Source organism: Sinocyclocheilus anshuiensis, unplaced genomic scaffold, assembly GCF_001515605.1.
Source record: "Sinocyclocheilus anshuiensis isolate Anshui unplaced genomic scaffold, SAMN03320099.WGS_v1.1 scaffold297, whole genome shotgun sequence".
Classification (NCBI taxonomy): domain Eukaryota; kingdom Metazoa; phylum Chordata; class Actinopteri; order Cypriniformes; family Cyprinidae; genus Sinocyclocheilus; species Sinocyclocheilus anshuiensis.
The window spans coordinates 4,649-27,367 of record NW_015536479.1 but is presented as its reverse complement, the minus strand read 5'-3'; the positions used below and the strand labels follow the sequence as shown (position 1 = coordinate 27,367).

The window sequence follows — 22,719 nt, the reverse complement described above, 5'->3', positions numbered from 1 at the left end:
TATTTAAAAAATTTACAAATGCAATAAAAATATTGGTATCGGTACTCGGTATCGGCAAGTACCAAAAATAAAAGTATCGGTATCGGGCGAGTACTGGAAAAAGTGGTATCGGTGCATCCCTACTTAAGACTTTTATGTAAATGACCTGTTATGATTGCAACTGTTTTCCCCCTTCAGATCCTCTTCTGCTTGTAATTTTTTTTTAATGGCCAATTCCCATTCTCTCCCTGGCTATAAAACTCAATCAAATACTCTCATAGGCTATATTGTTTCCTCTTTGGCATCCTTCAATAACATAATTGACACATTGTATCATTGTCATTTAAACGGTTTTCCTTAAAATGCATCACAAGCTGTCAGAAATCACACTGAAATGATCAGGAACTTTGTTAAATGTGAACTTCTGTCTTTTGTTTCTAACTTTGGGATCCATTAAAAGGTTAAAAGTAGAGCTGCACAAGCTTTTCACAATGCAAGACACTAAAAGCTTTGTTGATTTTTTTTTTTTTTTTTTTTCCTCTGTATCTTATGTTAGCTAGGCCTGTATAGCCACTGGAATTATGTCTTCATCTTGGCCCAGTTGCAAGAAAGCTCTTAAAGGGGATAGTTTCCCCCCCAAAATGATCATTCTGTCATTATTCAATGTCATTTCAAACCTGTATGACTTTTGTCTGTGGAATATAAAAAAATATTATGAAGAATGTTGGTAACCAAAGAGTTTTGGTTCCTATTGACTTCTACTGTAAGGACAACAAAGGCATTTTTCAGAATATCTTTTGTTTATACCGTTTGAAACAACATGAGTGAATCAGTGATTACAGAATTTGTATTTTTGGGTGAACTCTCTCTTTAAGACTTATCAATAAGGCGTTTGTTGCAACCACCTGCTTATGTTTAGAGATAATGCTATCTGTAATCAAACACTATAGAAATACAAAGACTGTTCACTCCTATACTTATGAATGGGAGAAACTGCAACGCACAATATGGCGGGATAGTCCCGCCTTCTAAATGAAAGAGCCAATTGTTTATTGGTGAAGTCAATGCGTCACTGCAGTGGCTGTTAGAAGCTCCGGTTCCCATAGAAACCGAAGGCTAGAGCAGCCGATGTGCATGGGCACATTGCGCAGTCATAAGCGCATTGACACATTGGCTGGTCTAGCCTGAAAAATAAACATTTTAAATGCTATTTGAGCATAAGAAGCAACATTCATGGGGCAGTTCGTTTCAGATTTTGTTGTTGATTTGAAATATGCAATTTAATCGCGAGTTCAGCGAGCAGTTTGAGATTTCAGGATTCCCCCATTCATTTAGATAGGTCTTGTTTGAGCTGCCTGGAGGCATTGCAAATATGGCGAATATCTTTTCGCCATATTTGCCATAATATCAGTGAACGGACTTTCCTTGAAAGGGACTTTGCTGTAATTCATTGCTCATTTCACCATTACTATGACGGCTAAGTTGTAAAGATATGTAAACAGGCAGTTGGTCATATGTTGATGTGTACATGATTCTTCAGAAAATAAGGAAAGTACAAGGCGGTTTTAAAAAAAAAAGTCCCCTTTAATGCAAATCACTGCTGTGTTATGAGCATCAGAAATAATGGCGCTGATTATTAAAACATCTGTAATGGTTTTTGATGGTTATGTGCTGTCGAGTTGATTGTTTTCTCTCAGCATGCCCGAAAACATTACATGAAACAGATGTCTGATGACAAGCAGTTTCAGATGAAACCATCAGGCATTGATTATGTGACATAGACCTCAGTGCATTCGTTAGACTGAAGATCGCTTGTTATTTGCGGCAGCAGCCAGTGGCACGTTTCATTTTAAAGTTGAGATTTCTGTTTTATTGCTTGCCTGAAGAATTTCAGCTTCCATCTGAGAGAAACGTTCAGCAGGCTCGCTGGATTGGAGTTTTCACTGCAGTATATTGGGTGTCGTTATGAGACGGTATTTTTAGTTCTCTCAACCGTTACGCAGAGAGAGGGGAACGTTCATGCAGGCCTGGAAATTTCACGGGAGAAACCGGTGCTGCGTTATAAGAGAGCAAAAATGTATCCGAGTGATTCTTTCTCTCTCAAACCTTTTCCTCGTCTTTGTCTGGTCTTGTCTGGTCGTGACAGCGATGGCTCTAATAAGGTCATGTTGGCACTACTCTAACTATCGGCTGTCAAGTGGCTCTTAAACTTCTTTGTATCAACACCCTTGATCCATGAATCAGGGAATTTGTGTCTCTTCCAACATCATTACATCTCTCACTCTTTGTTTTTATTCGCTCGGTCTACTTTATCCATCCTTAAATTGGGGACAGAACAGGGCATGACAGTCATGATTATCTTTTAGATTTTTTAGTTTTTCTTTTTTGTTTTTTTTATCTTTATTCATCCACTTCAATGTTTATTCATAATCTTACACATTCATATGGATATCTTTAGCCCTGTTTTTTATTTACCTACACCAGTCTCTCCTATTGTCTTAATCTTCATCAAGCAGTGTGAGGACATAGCCATAATGTTGTAATTTGGTGACGTCTGGGACAGGCGGCCCCTGGAGGGTGTGTTTGTGTGTGTGCTGAGACGTGGCAAGACTGATTGTGTGTGTGTTTGGCGTAAGGTAAGAGTCTTTTGAGACTGTTTCTGAAATGTATGTCAGTGAGAGCCAGAGGGGATACAGCTCTTGCTCTGGTCTCTCTTCACTGCAGCCTCTCCTAGACAGGCGCGCGCGCGCACACACACACACACACACACACACACCAACAGCTCCTACTGCTGTCTGCCTAGCAGTTACACACACTTTTACAGACTTTATTGCACAGGAGGCAGCATTTTCTTGTGCCATAGCTCACAATACACTTGCACTGTTTCAAAGCCTAGCGTTCTACCTACTTGGACAACATTTTAAGGCATCATAGGCTCAGTAGGTTCAAGTTTAAGTTTTTTTTTTTTCCACAGAATAATTGAGTTTTCCATAATTTTTAATTATATTTTCCATATGTATTTTTTTTAAATGCATTTATTTTTATTTATTTTTTTGTATTTGCTTTTTATTTCCATTTTCTTTCATTTCCTTTGTTTTTTTCCTTCTTTTTCTCAAAACTGAAGTGACCCAAGCTAGGATCAAGAAGGTATTTTTGTTAGAGCTCTTGGATGAGTTATTCAGCAAAATCTGCTTTTTATTGCTTTCTATAGCATATTTCTTAAGGTGAAACTACATATCTAGGTAAACAAAGTTCAACTTGTGCATTTCCACCCTAATTCCTGCGTATCACGTATCGTGCGACAGCTGATAACCCAGCAACTTTTACCTGTCATCATTACAACAAAGATTAAATGTTGCTTTACACTGATGAGGTTAGTAATATGTTGTTTTATTCTTAGAGTATTATGTTGTTAGCTTAGTATTGTTATTATTATGTGTATCATGTATTAGTATAGTATTATGTGCTGATCATTTCCTTTTATGAAGCTCCTCCCTCAGAAATAGGCGATGGGCTCTGATTGGTTAGCTAGCCCAGTGTGTTGTGATTGGCTAAACCGTCTCTAGTGCGCGTCTAATCGTCCCGCCCCTCACCTCAGCGGCATATGCTCCGGTTGTATTGTTAACAACGGCGTCGTTAATATCGCTTAACTGTTTGAGCCCGCTTGAGAAGCAGAGGATATTATTGAAGAGGATCGTGCAGAACGGCTTTTAATGGTAGGCCTATGTTTTTTGTTTGTTGTTGTCATACTTTTAGATATGCTGTTATTTGTAAATGCTACTGCTTGTTAGCTTTTAATATACAGTTTTATCCTTATTAAAGCTTTAATGCAGTACGGCAACTGCATGTGCGTTGCCATGTTTAATGCTTCTCATAGCTATGTGAAAATAAGTGTGTAATTGTAACAGTTCATTGTTGGAGCTGAGCTCAATGAGAGAGAGAGAGATGCAGAGCAGGGGGACGCGAGGAACAGTATTAAGAACCACTGCTTTAGAACATTGATTTTGAAACTTGTGAATCCATTAGAATCGTTAGAAGACAGAATCGCGATTCATATATGAATAGATTTTTACGTGCACCTCTCTTTTTCTCTTCCTCTTCTCGAAAGCAGCGCAGCATGGCCTCGCCCCCTTTGCTGCCTTTTCCTGAGGGTGGGGTTTATCTGGGTTTGTTACGTCATGAACCCGGGAAGTAACTACTTGTAGTCCCTACGAGCCGTTTTTGTAGGCATTAAACTGCCAGAATTTTAAAAGACGATATCTCTGTTTGCATTGAACTTTCAGCTTCGTAACTTTGCAGATATTGTTTCTGCTCAAACAGCAACATTACACACTAACTGACATTAAAAAAGTGAAATTGCAATGAACCACCCCTTTAACAACATGCCAATTATTCAAAACTTTCAGTCGATAAAAATTGCATGTGCACTAGGCATGCCGAAGACTGCAAACTCTACCCCTCACAGCATAATTTTCATTTGTATAAAATTCAATATGGTGTCTAACCTGCCTTAGGTCTATATGATTCATGTGGGAACAGTTGTTTGTGTGATGCTATTTATGTGGACACTTCTGGTGTTTAATTCCAGTTAGCCATGAAGACAGTAGTGCAAACAGCAAGGAAAGTCACAAGGTTTATGGTTATAGAGGTGCTGTGCAGAGATTTGTTCCAGAGTTGAGGCAGCCATATTGCCATCCTGCTCTTTCCGAGGTCTGGGCAAAGTAAACATGCTCTTTTCCTCTCCTATGGTCTACTCTGACCTCTGCTGTCTCCTCTATGCCGGGCTCATAAAGCTGGCTTGCCGAGCATGCTGGGAAGAGCATGACACAGGGATCTGGCAGAGAGTTGTCCTTTCACCTCTGACCTCTGAATGCCCCTCACCACTTGAACCGCTCTCTATAAACAGCACGAGATGGTGTTATTATCCCTCCTCTGCAGGTGAGAATGAAAATGTGTTACAGGGAAATTTGCTTCAAAGCAAAGTCATTAGCTCACCTGTTTACTGTTGTGACAGCCATGGATGGACTATGAAACCTGAGTGCAGTTCCTCTTCCACAAACCACAGATCTCAAGCTGTTTAAAGGGTGTTTTAAACAACCATTGATGAATTTTAACCAAAGTATGTTACTGACATTTCGTGATGACCCTAAAGAATCATACCAAGTTGTGGAAAATGGGAACCCAGTGTCCTCTTTAATTAGCTTTAACAAACTTTCTGAGCAAGATTCTCTTCAAATTGTTGCTCCTTCACAAATGTGGTTGTTTTGTTTACAATAATGCCCACTGTTGCACTATATTGCAGCAACTGATTGCATTATGAATTACCTTCTGACAAACTTCAGAACGCATCAGTGCATGAAATGGAGCCTTCTGGGATTTAGTACCACCTTGCATAGGTTGTTTGCGTGAGCAGGGAGTGTTTGGTTTCAGACTCTGTGTTTTGAGGATTTTTTTGTGATGTAAATTTGAGGTGTCCCATCTTGTTTTGGCTTTTGGGTAATGCAGTTGTGATTGTGTTCTCGAAGCTTGCCAGATACACATCCGCACAGTCTCAGTCTCAGTCTCAGTCTCAGTCTCAGTCTCAGTCTCTCTCTCTCTCTCTCTCTCTCTCTCTCTCTCTCTGGGAATAGCTGAGATGCCTCTGAGGTGTTTCCATAGAGATGAGAACATTTGAACAAGTCATCACTTATGCCGAGCTCGAGAACACATGGATCCGTCCTCTCACAAAAATGCTTGTTGTTCTGTTCCAAATTTAGTGCGCTGCCTTGTCGCCTGCTGCCCACATAGGCAGCATCCTAACAGTCATGGAAGTTTGTTTTTAGCATGTTGCTAAGCTAGCAACACAATACACAAGTACAATACAAAACTTGTAGGTAGGTATGTGTAGCCTATATGTAATGTAATTTAATTATATACATTTTATACACACCTCTGACATCAACAAGGCATTTTCGTCCACACAACTGCCGCTCACTGGATATTTTTTTATTTTTCGGACCATTCTCTGTAAACCCTAGAGATGGTTGTGTGTGTGAAAATTCCAGTAGATCAGCAGTTTTTGAAACGCTCAGACCAACCCGTCTGGCACCAACAACCATTCCACGTTCAAAGTCACTTAAATTCCCTTTCTTCCCCATTCTGATGCTCTATTTGAACTTCAGCAAGTCGTCTTCACCACATCTAGATGCCTAAATGCATTGAGTTGCTGCCATGTGATTGCTGATTAGCAATTTGTGTTACCAAGCAATTGTACAGGTGTACCTAATAAAGTGGCCGGTGAGTGTATATTTGTAAATGAACACTTAAGTGTGAATCATTTAGGAATAAATATTCAATTACATAATGTATGATGTAAAATATATGTATATGTACATATATACTTCAGATATATACATATATAATCTTATTGTAGTTGTTTTAGTAAATTTTTGTTTGGCTAGGCAGGTAACTACTTTGAAACAGTGCTCTCTCTTAGTTTTTTCTCTGTCAGCTTTTCAATCACATGCACAGATGTTAACTTTTTTTTTTCATAACAGCAATTAAAGGTTTAGTTCACCCAAAAATGAAAATTCTGTCATTAATTACTCACCCTCATGTCGTTCCAAACCCATAAGGCCTTCGTTCACCTTCGGAACACAAATTAAGATATTTTTGATTGAATCTGAGAGCTCTCTGACCCTGCATAGACAGCAATGCTATTACCAGGATCAACACACAGAAATGTAGCAAGGACATCGGTAAAATAGTCCATGTGATAATCAGGAGTTCAACCGTAATTTTACGAAGCTGCGAGAATAGTTTTTGTGCGCAAAGAAAACTAACATTTTATTCAACAATTCTTCTCCCCAAGTTACCGTCTACCACAATTGTGTTATTGTTTTCTTTGTGCACAAAAAGTATTCTCGTAGTTTGTAAAGTTACGGTTAAACCCCTGGTGTCACATGGACTATTTTACCTCTTTGTGCACAAAAAGTATTCTCGTAGTTTGTAAAGTTACGGTTAAACCCCTGGTGTCACATGGACTATTTCACATGGATGTCCTTGATACGTTTCTGTGCGTTGATCGTGGTAATATCCTTGCTGTCTATGAGAGGGTCAGAAATGGGGGCGGCATTTCCATATGGCAGAGTATGGCAGTTGTGCCATACAAGTTGTTATCCAAACTTCATATCTCCATTATAATTCGTTATTATTTTAAATTAGAGGGTTTTACAAATATTTAACCAATCATAAGTATTACAAAGAGCTTGTCAGTAAAACTTCGTAATGCCATTGGATCCTCAAGCTCTCAGCAAAACCTTATAACTTCACCCCGTCTCCATTCAGATTGACGTGCTGCACACAGCCTGGAGGAGACAGATATCCACTTTTTTGCAATGCAAGGGTAAATAAATAACTGATGTTTGAATAGTACGGCGTTTTCTTTACTCAAACACTATGTCTGTAAAGGCTAATGTTTTTGTGTGTTTGAAGAGCGGAGAAGTAGGTTATTTGCCGTCTAGCCAATATACTTTTGTATGTTTTAAATATCCTGTGCAAAAGCGCTTAATCGTTTATATCATGAGATTTTGGACAAGTGTATTAAACAACAAGAAAAACTAAGCGCCCATATAGCAACAATAAACGTTATATAACCTGTAAAAGTTGATGAAAGCGTATAATGCGATGCACTTGCCTCAGATGCGGCTGTTCTGGTGACAGACAAAACGCAGATCTCCTCATTCGCCAGCCAAAAACCTTGTTAACTCCATTTGAGTTTGTTTTTCATATAGCCTAATGTTAAGTGCAAGTGTCTGATACCGTACCAACACTGACGACGCAGTGTTTAATTATTGAATTTTTTGCCCTTTCTTTCTTTTCCCCCCTGTATTTCAGTAGAGTGTGCCATGGAATTGTTTTATTTATCATAGGGCTGTGCAATTAATCGCATGCGATTGTCAAGCGCATCTCGTCAGTAAAGCCAGTTCTGTGATTAGTAGTAAATCGCCATCACCTGCTTTCAGATGGAGCGGCATTTACTACACAGAGCCGTAGTTCACTGACAAGCTAGGCAATATCGCGTTCATAATCGAATGCGATTCATCTGCGATTATGAACGGGATATTGCCTAGCTTGTCAGTGAACTAAATGCCGCTCCATCTGAAAGCAGGTGATGGCGATTTACTACTAATCACAGAACTGGCTTTACTGACGAGATGCGCTTGACAATTGCATGCGATTAATTGCACAGCCCTAATTTATCAACACCCCCCCACCCCTACGCGCCAAACCCTATGGTTTTGTGAAACACCACCACTGGTCAGAGAGCTCTCAGATTCCATCAAAAATATCTTAATTTGTGTTCCGAAGATGAACGAAGGTCTTACGGGTTTGAAACCACTTAAGGGTGAGTAATTAATGAAAGAATTTCATTTTTGGGTGAACTAACCCTTTAAGTCTAAATTCAAAATATAACTATTCTCACACAAAACGACTGAAATCTGAAGCTTTGCTCAATACTGTTCCACCCAAACCATGAATGCGACCCTGTGAGAATACACAGAGTTGTGCATGTGTGCGAGTGCAAATTTTTGTGAACAATACCAAGATTAGGGATCATGTGATTTATAGCTTGTTGAGCTTTGCACCGTTTCATGCTTGTATTTCCTGGACCCTTTCCTCTTGTACTTTTCCACTCTGTATGTGTGTGGGCACAAAGGTGTGCTGCCAGACCTCCTGTGATGAAGGACTGAAGGCTAATGAACCGTAGGGAGAGACACTCCTGCGCTCTCAGGAGCTCACACACACTCAGACACACACTCGTATGAGTTCAGCTGTCCATGAGAATGTCACACGTCACGCTGAACTGGTTCACACCCCTGTAGAGACGGGCCTGTGCTTCCTGTGACATTGGCCAAGTATTCCAGAGGACACAACGGCATGATTTATTGAGGTTTCTATGCTTTTTGTGCATGCATATGTATTTTGTGACCTGAAGTGTAAAGAACGATCCCTTTAAAAAGGGTTTTAGGTAGGCGTGGTTGACTCTTAACTTTTATAAAGAATATCTCTTTGGATTTGAGACTTTAGTCTTTGCAACTTTACAGATCTTCTTTATGCACCAAGAGCTTGTAACACTCCAAAGAGAAAGGAAAAAATGAAATCGCATCATATGACCCCTTTAAGTATGACCTAAAAGTGTCTGATTTTTTAAATATTTTGTTTTCCAGTGAAATGAAATGCTTGTGTACTGTGAGGACATCAGTGATCTGGCTCACATTTTTACTGAGAACTGAGAGTTTCTGGTAAACTGAAGTAAACTCCTCATAAACTCTTGAGTTCTGGTTATTAGTGTTTTTCACAACTTTAGGTCAGTAATAATGTCTCACTCCAGCAGGAATTTTGAAGCACTGAGTCACTCTGCAGTAGAGAAAGAGAACGCTTTCACAATCATAAACACCATCATCCTTGTGATCAGTTTCACAATCTTTCGAAAGGTCCTTCCTTTTTACCTTTTAGTGGGGGTTTTATCACTTTGGCGGCTTCATACTGCAGCTGAAAATGGGTCAAATGTACCATTTTTTTTTTTTAAACCCTTTTCTCTAAATACTTGTATAGATCTTTCTTTATATTTTGATTTATTTCTCTCTATGCATTTATAATCAATTATATATAATTTTACTTTAATGCAGCTGTTTGGATATGTATTGAATTTTTATGTATGTATGTGAACTGTCAGGAGTTTTTCAACAATTTATCATCAGTCTAACATAATGTAATTTTTCGTGATTGCGCTTGATTTACCCTTGGCATTAATCAAAGTTTTCTTTATCTCTATATATTTATTTATAATAAATTCTAAGTTATATTTTTTTTCTTTTAACATTTCTCATAAATGTCTTTGAACCGTGAGAAGTTAAATTTTTATACTAAAACATAGATTTAAGTATCCCAATTTTGATTTCATTACTAAAGTAAATATTATTAAATTTTTTCATGTGATTGTCTTGAAATGAGTCCTGGGTTGGTTTAGGAGTATCGCCCGTTCAGGCCGTTTCAAAAGTCACGTTAAAAAACAAACAAACTCATGAATACATATTTAAGCAGAAAGTGTAAGAGTGGGATTTTGGCTTGCAGTGTGAATGTAGCCATCTTGTCTGCCAGTATCACGTCAGTTGGTCACAGGACAATGGGATGGTTGTGAGTTGTGATGCTTCACACACCTTTATCTTGCACAAATGTGTGTAGGAACAAGCGGTCATTTGTGACCTAGTGTGACTGTTTGCTCAGAGACGTGAAGGTCAGGAGGAATTGAACGGACTGCTAAACCTTTAGAAAAGGACATATTCAAAGTGAATAGGCAAATGTTTTTTGTCTGGCTCTGTGCTGTTTGTCAGCTTCCTGATCTATAACACTTGCAGTAATCACTGTCCCTGTAACACGTAACTGAGAGCGGCGGATTAAACGGCATTCTTTCTCAGGGTCACACGCACGCAAAACATTGCATTCTGGGAATCCCTGTGATGTAACAGCCTGGTACAGTACCGCCATGAATTTTCGGCTGTATGACCGACATCTTTAAAAGAGCGTATTACAGCAACTGTATAATATCATTGTTTTATTGACCTTTCAGCATTATTACAGACAATTTAAGACCATTAACTTCTTAAAGACAAATAACGGTAAAAGCACTGAATTATTTTGCTTTTATTTTTTGTGAATCATCTGTACTAAACACACCAACAATTTAAGAACAGTTTAATCAAACAATATTTAAAATATACAAATTACAAATCTGTTATTTTTGCTGAAAATCCAACAATTATTAATTGTATTTTTTAATATTAAATAATTGTTGTAATAACTAATTTTGGTTCATCCACTCAGATAACGATGATGTAAACAATGTAACTGGTTGTAATAACCATACACTATAAATTTATCTTCATTGTGATTTGTCTGGGACACATCTTACTCTACATTAAAACATGGGGTAATGCAAAAATATAAATTTCATGTGCAAATATTATAAAACAGATCGGTCCACTAATAAATAGTAAATAGTAAACAGTAACAGTTTACAGATGTTTTTCAGTGGCAGCAGAACTATGACTAAACTTTTGGGTGAAACTTGTTTACTTTTTTCTTACTTTTATTACTTGTGGGAAAACTTGAAACACTTTTAAATAAGTATAAAGAATTGCATTGGTTTTGTACATTTAATTTTTGTTTAACGTTATTAATAAAAATGTTGTTCAATTAGCATGTTTTTGTGTTTTGCTTTGGTACCGAAATTGGTACCGAGAACTGTGGATTTTCACTGGTATCGGTACCGAATACTGAAATTTTGGTACCGTGACAACACTAGTTGTGACATTCACGATCGATTTCTGTACATTTGTACATTTGTACATTAGTCGGCATTAACTAAGATTAATAAATGATTTTTCATTGCTAATGTTGTATTTTTAGTTTTTTTTTTTATTTTTTTAGTGGTCGACCGATATATCGCCCGATATTTTGGCATTTTTCAAATATCGGCATCGGCCGATAAGTTTTTCTGCCTGGCCGATGTGTTCGAGGCGGGACTTTTATTTTGACGGTGTTGAGAATGGCAGCGCCAGAGCACACAGTGCTCACATTCTCCCTCTTCTTTGTTTGTTGTTGTCGTTTAACAGTTCTGCCTAATACAGATAGAAGTCTGTCTAATAATCAGATAGAACTGTTGAACAAATGAATTAAAAGGTATACAAAAAGTATTCTAATGATTGCTTTTATATTATTAGTAACAGAAAGGCAGACATAATTAGGCCTGTCGCAATAATCAATATATCGACTTATCGGGCAATATATGTACATGACCTCAATAATTTTTGGTGACGAAATATATCGCCCATTTATATTTACTTAAAAATTAATGTCACCATGTTTTGTATATTCCACTTGCGCCTGTGTCTTTTGCAGCTTCTCGTACATAACGTGGTGTAGTCATAAGGTGCTAGTTCAAATTTAAAAAATGCTTCTACAAACAAAGTTTCATCTGCAGATATGGCCTTGTTTAGGGATCTGTGCCTTTGTGCATACAGACATCTGACTGCTAAGTAGTGATTGTGTTTTTCAGCAATAGTGTGCACCCTTAATTTACAGAGAAAAGAAGGTCAGGGGAAAATCTGTAGATGGAAAAATCTCCATAATTTTTGTGTATTTTTTTTTTTTTCTACTTGTTACTTTGCACTTTTTGTTAGAAAATGTCTATTTACTATTTATTCAGGTTTTTTAAGGTATCTAATATTTTGATACTTAATTTCCATGATCTAAATATTCTTAAGAATTAAACGTTTGTTGTCATTTGGAAGCGTGTAGGCCTTCTTGCATTATTATGCTGTTACATTATGATTATATATCCAGTGGCATAAAATGGTCTTTAAAATGACAATATCGCTTATCGCAATTATTTCTGGGGTAATATATCCCACAACAAAAAGTTATCATGACAGGCCTAGACCTAATATTTTCTCGTTTGCCGTCAGCATTCAGCAAATACGCATATCATTTAAACAAACCTTTAAATGACTAATGAACATTTAATTTCACAAGCCTTGCAGACTTAGTCGAATCCAGCTGTGAGATCTTGTGAAGTGTGCATTTGTATACTGCCTGATCGCGTGTGCTCTGCGTGACAGTCGATCCGTGCGAATTGAATCCGGACAGGAGGAGAGTTCAGCTTCACTGGAGACGCGTGATCAACTTTAAACTCGTTATTTCAAGCTATGCTGATTTATGCATTTGCGCACTGTCATATTCATGTCGTTTTTACTGCGTACTGCATGTAAAATGAGTGTTACCTTGGCTTTAGTTGAAAAAATATGATTCTCAAAGCACACAAACTTCCCAGATTACCGAGTGCCCTGTTGGTTACAGTTTACATTCTTTTTGTTTATATATTTTAAAATATTTCTTTATTTGTGAAAAATACTGTAATAGAATTATAGAATCAGGAAGTTGTCATCTAAAGTAGAAGTATGTTTATTTTACACATTTATTTTTAATATAATTCATTTTGAAATTATTTCAAGTTTCTCAAACATTAATTAAAATAAAAATTATAATTAAAATAAAAAATATACTTGTATTTATATCGGCCATCGGCCACCCTGATCTCTAGGATATCGGCATCGGCTGTCAAAAAACCAATATCGGTCGACCACTAGTTTTTTTTAATAACTTAACATTTAAAAAAATGTAGTAGCATTAACCGTAACAATTAGGTTAGGGAACACTCTTCGCTATTAAATAGTTATTTATCAGCATGAATATCACTAGCCTGTTGGCTGTTTATTAGTACTTATAAAGCACATATTAATGCTTTTATTCCATGTGACCATATTCTGTATCCGTTAACCCTAGCCCATACCTTATCAACTACTCCAATACATACCTTACATACTATCAATAAGCAGCAAATTTTATTATAAGCAGCAAAGTTTATTGTTTGAAAACTCTTCCCTAATCTAAAATGTTACCATGTTAACTGGAACCTTATTGTGAAGTATTACCAAATCTCTAATTGTTGACACATTTCTACTGTCACACGATTTATACAGTCATACTGTCCAGCCCTAATTTTCATCTAGCCATTTTCCATGTTTTTGTTTTTGTTCCATGTTTTCACAGAATTACAGCCCAGACCTGAGGTTAGGGACTCATTTATTGCCCAGCCTAAAATGTTTTGTGTATTTTGTGTGTTATTTTGAAGTCTCATCACAATCATCACAAACAGGTGTCTGTGGTTACAGGAGATTTCAGAAGCACATTGTGACAGTATTTTACAGTCAGGCTGTGTGGAGTGGTCCAGTACGGCCTCTGTTTGGTCTGTTTCTCGTCACCCCTGTAGTGCCCAGACATGTTACAAGATGGTTTAAGAGTGGCTCACAGATGGATAGACATTGTAAAAGTTGAATTGGACCATGAAGGGATTCTAGCATTGGGCATAAAGAGTTTCGGTTTGTGGTTTTAGGAGTGCCAGTAGTTTTACTGTCCAGCCTGAGGTGTGGGCATCGTGTTTGGGGCCTGCAGGGTGGTTTTTCCTCATGGTTTAAAATAGAAAACCAGAGGCCACACAAGGGACTGGACTGGCGGGGTGTTTCCAAACATCTGTACGTGTGTGTGTGTGTGTGTGTGTTAAAGGGGATAATAACCAGCTAGTGAAAGTAGGACTGTACTAGAGTTAGTGAGATTATCCTAATGATGACGCTCCTTGGGACCATATTGGCGCTTTTCCACTGCATGGTACGGCACGGTATGGTTCAGTACGGTTCACTTTTGGGGGCTTTTCCACTGGGTACAGTACCTGGTACCTGGTACTTTTTTTAGTACCACCTCGGCTGAGGTTCCAAGTGAACCGTACCGTTACCAAAACGTGATGTGTAATCTCTGCTGATCACGGATTGGCCGGAGAGAATCGTCACTACCTGCATCACTGAACTTGCGCCACAAACAACAGAACCGCTAGATTTAAATCAGCACAGCCAGCGAAGGATCGAACAACTGTTTTGAAAGAGCGCACATTTTTTTAACAACCAAAAAATGGCTGTTTCGTTGTCTGTTGAGGAAGTACAGACGTTCCTCTCGCTGATAGCAGAGGAGCGGATCCAGCGAGAGCTTGATGGGGAGATGCGGAATGAAAGTTTTTCAGGAGTCGCGGCAGTAGAGGCGGCGCAACTATAACGACGTGAATAATGCCGCCCACTCAAGTTCTACTGAACTGCAGTGGAAACGCAAACAGAGCCGTGCCGTGCCGTGCCGAGTCGTACCACACAGTGAAAAAGCGCCATTAGTGTAGCTTTGTGAGTTCACTAATAATGCAATATTTAGGCAATAAAGTACCAGAGGCTGTGCTATATTGTGAATATAGTTATGGCTAAAACAGCCTTTTACAAAACTGCTATGTCATGGGTTAATAAAATACCAAGAACTCATTAAAATGTTATTTAATCATTTTTAAAAATGATTTTTAGTACATGGATTAAACTGATTTGGTACTGTATTCATGTCTGATTTTGTAGTGATGGTAAACTTTGGGTATTTTCGTGATGTATGATCCGCCCATTGCAGTAAAGGTGTTTATGGGGGAACATAAATCCTGTTTTATCCTGAATGGAGAAACAGGGTTCTGGTTTGCTTTTATTGCAGATCTTAAAGTCTCTCTCTGTTTAGTAGTGTAAAACAACAGTAGTAATTGTCAAATTAAATAAATAAATAAATAAATGAGAATGTATAAATAAGGTATGTATGTATGATTCAAATTAAATAAAATACAACTATATAATGAATTTAAATGACAAATTAATAAAGATTCATTACCTATTTTGTAATTTAATTACATTTTTATCTTGTTTTATTTTTTGCATTTAATATTTGTTATTCATATAATAGTATGTGAGAAATATTAAACACTAAGCAATATTTGTGTATTGTGTGTGTGTGTGTGTGTGTGCATGCATACACTACCAAAAATTTGGTATAATTAAGACTTTTTTTTGTTTTTAATCAGCATATTAGAATGATTTTTTTTTTTTTTTTTTGAAGGATCATGTAATACTGAAGGCTGCTGAAATTCAGCTTTGCATCACAAGAATACATTTTAAAATATTTTAACATGGAAATCCGATTTTGAATTGTAACAATTTCAATGTTACTTTTTTTTTTCATCAAATTAATTCAGCCTTACATTTCAGTACTGAAATCCAGTAACAGAGTTCCCCATATCGGGAAGTCGTGGCCTAATGGTTAGAGAGTTGGACTCGTAACCCAAAGGTTGCGGGTTTGAGTCTCGTACCGGCAGGGATTGTAGGTGGGGGGAGTGAATGTACAGCGCTCTCTCCTACCTTCAATACCATGACTGAGGTGCCCTTGAGCAAGGCACCGAACCCCCAACTGCTCCCCGGGCGCCGCAGCAAAAAATGGCTGTCCACTGCTCCGGGTGTGTGTTCACGGTGTGTGTGTGTTCACTGCTGTGTGTGTGTGTGCACTTTGGATGGGATAAATGCAGAGCACTAATTCCGAGTATGGGTCACCATACTTGGCCACGTCACGTCACTTTCACTTTTTCACTTTTTCACTTTCATATTGTGTCAAACAGAAACATGCTGTGCTGTCTCTATCTTGACAGTGATTTTTAACACGCGGTTGTGTTCTGCGCTACAGGATGTAGTTCTATAGGGTGTGTTTTGTCAGGTCTGTGTGAATTTAACAGCAGTAACACAGAACGGCCAGAGCCACAGGAAACTCGTCTCCAGCACTGCTGCTACATTTCCATACAGGGCCAGCAGGACATACTGTGAAAGTGTGTGTCTGAACTATGAGCAAATATAAAAGGGGAAGAGAGGAGAAACGAAACTAGTAGAGTGTGCTTGTGCTGAATGAGGTCAGATTCGCTGGAATGAGAGCCTCATTTCCGCACAAGGTCTCTGTTGTTCATGTTTGTCCACTAGTGACGCCAATTTCCAAATCTTTCTCTCATTAGCGTCCCCCTGTTTCTTTCCAGGTCTCCAGCCCACTGTTTGCTTCCTCTTTCAAGTCTAAACACAGGCTACATGTGTGTGTGTGTGTGTGTGTGAGAGCTTGTATTGTGTGTCTAAAGTAAGTTTTCTGCCCTCAGCATATTCAAGATGAGGACACATAGCATGCTATCTCCTCATGGGTGCGTTTGCTTTCGCACTGATTCTGATTCTTCCCAGCAGGCTTCGTCCACTACTTTGAGTGTGTGTGTCAGTCAAAGTTTAAGTGCTTTTGAAATGGGCTGCCGCTTGCCGTCTTCCACTTACTGCTGCACTTGCACTTAAAGATGAAGTATTTTTTTGCTTACACTGGTTATTGTTACTGGCCTTTTCTTTCTGTCTCTTCCATCACCTCTGTCCTTCTTTTCTGATCTTCTTTCCCTTCTGGCATAAACAGGCAGCCTTGCAATTCTGTATTTTCTCTCTCTCTCTCTCGTATCGTTTGCTTCCCTGCTCTTTCCTGTTGCAGTGTTTGGCAGCCATAACATTGCTCTCTGAATTTCTTTGTAAACATCAGCCTGTGGCATATTTGTAGAGACAGCATAGGGTCACACAGCCATCCAAAAATCGACTATAAAAGGCATATGTAATTTAAATTGCATAACAATAAAATGTACTTATGCCATTCATACAGCTTTAACATTTTATTTTAATATTACTTTCATAATTTGTTTTACATTTAAAAAAAAAAAAGTTTACGTTGTAAAATGTTAACGCTACTAAAGAATAACACGTATATTGCAGTATTTATTTATTATACAAGTAATACATGTGTTAGTAAAAAATATTTTCGTAGCATATGCTGTTCTTTTGTAGCTTTAACATGTTATGATTTCATATTTTTTTTTCAATTCAATAGTATTTAATACATTTAAATAAATGTATTTGTTTTTATATAAAATTAAACTTTTCATAATTTATTTGCATGTATGTTAGGAGCATATAGGGATGCACCGATATGAACATTTTGGCCGATACCGATAACTGATAATTCTTTATTTTTGAAAGCCAATAACCGATATGTTGGCCGATAAATCTATATCCAAATTTTTATATACTTTTTGAGAGCCTGATTACAAAAAAGTTGTCCGTGTCTGCACGGACAATAATTAAATGATTTTAATTACTAAACCATATTGTTGATGAAAATAATAAGAGAAAAATAAGTGGTTGTTATTATTAATAATGTATCAATGATTTTGAAAAAGTAACAAATTAATACCACTGTTTTAAATAGCAGCCGTTTGAGCTGCGCGTGCTGAAGCTGAAGAGCTGAATGAACATGGTAAACTGAAGCGTTTTGCTGGCAGCTTATTTAACTCAAGGAAATGCATCCTGAGATTAATATGAATACAACATAAACATAATATTACAACTTATATATGTACAAAATGACGCAGTTATTGCGTGCTATAGTCAGAATGTGTGATCCTGTTTTGGATGCGCTCTTCCCATAACAACGCGCTGAAACACGGCAACTAAACCCAAAGAATTCACAACGTTTTATTATAATAATGTTCTCATTAGAATGTTATATACACGACATTCCCAATCATAGTTATTAATGTTGTGCACTGCTGTTTGAGCTGCGTGTGCTGAGCTAAAGATGATCACCGGTAAACTGAAGCGCTCTTTTAACTTAACCAAACGCATTCTATACGAGATAAATCAGATATACATCAAATAAACACAATAATACAACGTACAATTGCACAAAAGGCTGCAAACGAACAGCGCGCATCTGAAGTGTCTCTGAAGGAAATAATGCATTATTTATCGGCTTTAAGATATCGGCCAAATTTTCTTATCGGGCCGATACCGATAACAGAAAAAATGAGCATTTATCGGCCGATATATCGTGCATCCCTAGGAGCATATATAGCTATTCTTTTGTAGCTCCACTTTTTGCAGCATTTTTTTTGTTGCAGCAGTTTTAATGTTTTTATTTTTTTCATTTATTATTATTATGTAAAGATTTAAATTGATCAAAAGTGCCAGTAAAAACATTTAGTATTTTATATAAGATTTATATTGGGGGAAAAATGCTGTTCTTAAAAAAAAAAAAAAGAAAGATATAGTAGTAAAATCACAAAATAAATGTATCACTGTTTTCAACATTGATAAATGTTTGAGTACAATCATATAATAATAATAATAATAATAATAATAATAATAATAATAATAATAATATATATTATTTTTCGCAATATTTTTGCAATGTTTTTAATGTATTTTTAATCAAATTTATGCTGTCTTGGTGAGCATTAGAAACTTATTTCTAAAACATTAAAAAAAGTACATTTAAAAAAGAAAAAAAAAAGAAAAATCTAAGTACTTTGGTCACAAGTTAATACTTTTTTCTACAAAGTTAGGACCAAGTACAAACTCTCTGGTGGGCTGTCAGAGTGACTGTTTTTGAATGCCCCTGTATATTATTTCTATAATACTTATCAAATATAAAAAAACAAACATATTTAAGGCATGAATTTTGAGAAGTTGTCCTGGACAAGTTAAAACTCTTTCATAGAAGTTTCACCCCTAAAATCATCCCCTCTGAAGCATCACCAGCCATCAAAGTGCCACTTTTGTAATAAATTTACTGCCTTCGGTACATTTCAAGCCTATTACTGTCAGACTTCAAATTGTCTGCTGTGAGAAATGTTCCCGTTATTATGTGTAATCCATTTTTTTGTGATGGTTTTGCACAATAAAGGTTTATAGTGATTTAACGGAGTAATTTGTCAGTCACCCTACTGAAGGGCTATGTTTATATACCGCTGAGAAATGCATCAGCTTAATTATACAGGGCTTCATAAAGGCATCTCTCACAACCAATTTTACTTCCAAAATCTGACATATTTCCAGGTGAAATGGGTTATTCAGCTGGAAAAAAAATGTATATAGGATGGGTCTCTTATTCATGGTGAGTTGATTGGATTGTGAAAAGTGTCTTACATAACACTCGAGTGTGGAGTTTGGTGGGAGAGCTTGATTTGTGTGGTTTTGGAGTGGAGCGTATCCTGAGACGGTAACCGAGTGGAAGGAATGAGGCAGGGAGGTGTGGTGGAAAGATGAAGCTGTCACGTCTGTCGTTTGGCTGTGTGGTTTACTGGGGCGTCCTTGCCCTCCTCTGGGCCGTTTTACAATGTTGTTTCTCTCTCTCCAAACTTATCCTTTGCTTTCCCCTTCCTCTCTTTCCACTCTTCTCTCCATTTTAAAGACGGATTGATCTGCCCATTTACTTGGCTGCTGTGTTGCAAACTTGTGGCAGTTGCACAAGTCACATGATAGTCTTAATGTCTCCCACTGCGCCTGTAAACTTACACTGATTTATAAACTAGTTACTCAAGAGCATTTGCGTGGAGTCCGTTTTATTTTATTTGCGTTTTTAAATTTAGTTTATAGTTTAAGTGTGGTTGTTGGTCGTCTTAAGATTTAGGCTACATTAAGATTGTCATTAACATTAATATCATTAATATTTTTTATTATTATATTAAGTGTTAATTTAAAAGTGGTTTTTTTTAAAATTATTATTATTAATACTTTTTTCAGCAAATATGCATTACATTAAACAAAGACATCTAAAAAAAATTATATTTCAAACAAATTCTGTTCTTTTAAACTTTCCATTCATCAAAAAACCTGAAAAGAATGTATCACTAATGCATTAAATTGATCAAAAGTGCCAGTAAAAACATTTATAATGTTATATAAGATTTCTATTGGGAAAAAATGCTGTTCTTAAAAGATAATGATAAAAAATAATTATGATGATGATAAAAAAATCACAAAATGAATGTATCACACTTTCATTTTCACTATTGATAATAAATGTTTCTTGAGTACCAAATCAGCATGTCGTCATACATGTAATATTCCTGTTCTTACTATATTTTTAATCAAATATGATGTCTTGGTGAGCATTGGAGACTTTTATTTCTAAAACATTTTTTAGAAAGTAAAAAAAAAAAAAAAAACTTCCAGAATATACACACTTATATAGTACATACACAAGCGTGTTTATGTGAAGATGTCAAACAAATTGTGAGTTGATTGCTGTGTTGAGACTTGTTACTCAAAGCTCTACATGTCTGGGCCGTGACCCGACCTCCCGCACCTCTTCAGGCTCTTCAGATTGCAGAAAACACATGGTTTCAGTATAACGCACGCCCCTATAATTGTCCCATGATTACACCAGTTTGTTCGCATTTTAGAAGTGTAATCTTACAGTTACTCGGAATAAATCACTTTCATCACAGTCGAGAAATGTTTGTGTAGAGCTTTAATGACAGGCCGGGCGTAGCTGCTTCCTGTTTCAGGAAAAGAGGAAGAACATGGTAATGTAAACGAGAGTGTCTCCTATCTACAGGAAGGACGACAAGGGACGAGAGGAGGGAAACTTAACTCAGTGGGAGATTTTGTTTGAGCTAGTGAAACCAGATTTTGGGCTTTTCGGTGATTTTAAAACGCAAAGTCCTCTTTTATTCTCCCACTTTCTCTGACCTTTCATGACAAACATGATAGAGAAACTTGGTATCTTGGATGTTTTTGCAGTGGTAAAAAGTAAAAATCCCAGCTTGTCCAGAAGCGTGTGCTGTGTTACCTGCGCTCTGGCCAGTAAATGTTTGGCAGCTCTGTCGCTGCTATGAGTTGTGCAGTGACGCAGGCATCATCATCCTCAGCCATCGGCAGGAAATGATGCGTTTAGAGGCTGTCGGACATTTTCGTTTTGACCTTGGAGTGTTTTAAGCGATTCAAAGAGTCAACAGGAAGGTCACCACGTGAGTTTGTGTGCTGCTGAGAACATATGGATAGGACTGACAGACTCTCAGTGCGATCAAGCCATGTATAAGCAAACAAACCAAATCAAATTAAAATCCATTTGATGGGGCGAACAGTGACCCTAGAGCACAGGGAATATGTCTTTAGAGATAATAAGGAAAATCCGAAGCAGATATTATGTTTATTCTGCTCGCTCCAGATAATATCTTTCTTTATGAGAATAGACAGATGGGCGTCTTGTTTTTATAGATCGCATTAAATCAAAGTCCATGCTGGTTTGCTTTAAGGCCATATGCTAAAAATAAACAAATATTTATGTATTTGTAAGGATCATGTGACACAATTCAGCTTTACATCACAGAAATACTTAGAATATCATATTTGTATTGTATTGATTTAATTGGCTTTTTTTTTAGTCTCTGGCTAAAATCAGTCATTATAAAGAACTCCTGTGTTATGTCTAGGCCCCTATGAGAGTGTTGTGACAGGTCTGATCCTGCTTGACTTTTACTGGACTATAATAAAGAGGGACCATTAACTTCGTCCCTTAATCTTTCTCTCACCTTTATTCTTTGTTCTCTCCAGGCGTTGGCAGCTAATGCAGGTACCGGATTTGCCGTTGCGGAGCCGCAGGTTGCCATGTTTTGCGGCAAGCTCAACATGCACATTAACATCCAGACTGGCCGCTGGGAGCCGGACCCTTCCGGATCCAAAACCTGCGTCGGAACCAAAGGAGTGCTGCAATACTGTCAAGAGGTAAAACAATGTTACACAACATAAATGTCCTTTAGGATTCATTTCTTGTTCAGTCCTTGGAGGGAGTGAGCAGTGAGCCATCTGCTTGAGCATCCACTTCACAATATGATCAGTTGCTGATTAATGGAAATGCATAGATTGGGTTACGTTTCACACTGACTTAAAACTAGCATTTTACTTTTTAATGTTTATTACGTTATTATAAATGTTATAAATTGCACTACTTTGGGGTCAGTTAGAATATTATTAGATTAACATTTTTATTCAGGAAAAATGCATAAAAATGATCAAAAGTGGCAGTAAGTTTAGATTTCTGTTTGGAAAAAATGCTGTTCTTTAGTACTCTATTAATCAGAAAAATCCCAAAATAAATCTATCACTGTTTCCACCAAAATATTTAAGCAGCATGACTGTTTTCAACATTGATAATAATAAGAAATGTTTCTTGAGCAGCAGATCTGCATATTAGAATGATTTCAGAAGGATCATGTGACACTGGAGTAATGATGCTAAAAATTCAGCTTTGCATCAAAGGAATAGGCTAAATTATGTTTTAAAATATATACAAATAGAAAGTAAAAAAACAAATATTACTGTTTTGCTGGATTTGTGATCAAATAAATGCAGCTATTGAATGGGAAACTTAGTATTTAACAAAATAGGC

General features: G+C 37.1%; 1 protein-coding gene across 1 annotated transcript in view; it reads left to right on the top strand.

Annotated features, from left to right (window-relative positions):
* Window positions 1-22,719, top strand: part of LOC107668455 (amyloid-like protein 2) — a 46,696-nt gene that overhangs the window by 23,103 nt on the left and 874 nt on the right. Inside the window, exon 2 of the mRNA XM_016460356.1 lies at window positions 21,885-22,055. Within this exon, the coding sequence (XP_016315842.1) occupies window positions 21,885-22,055 (171 nt within the window). The remainder of the gene's footprint in view (window positions 1-21,884; window positions 22,056-22,719) is intronic.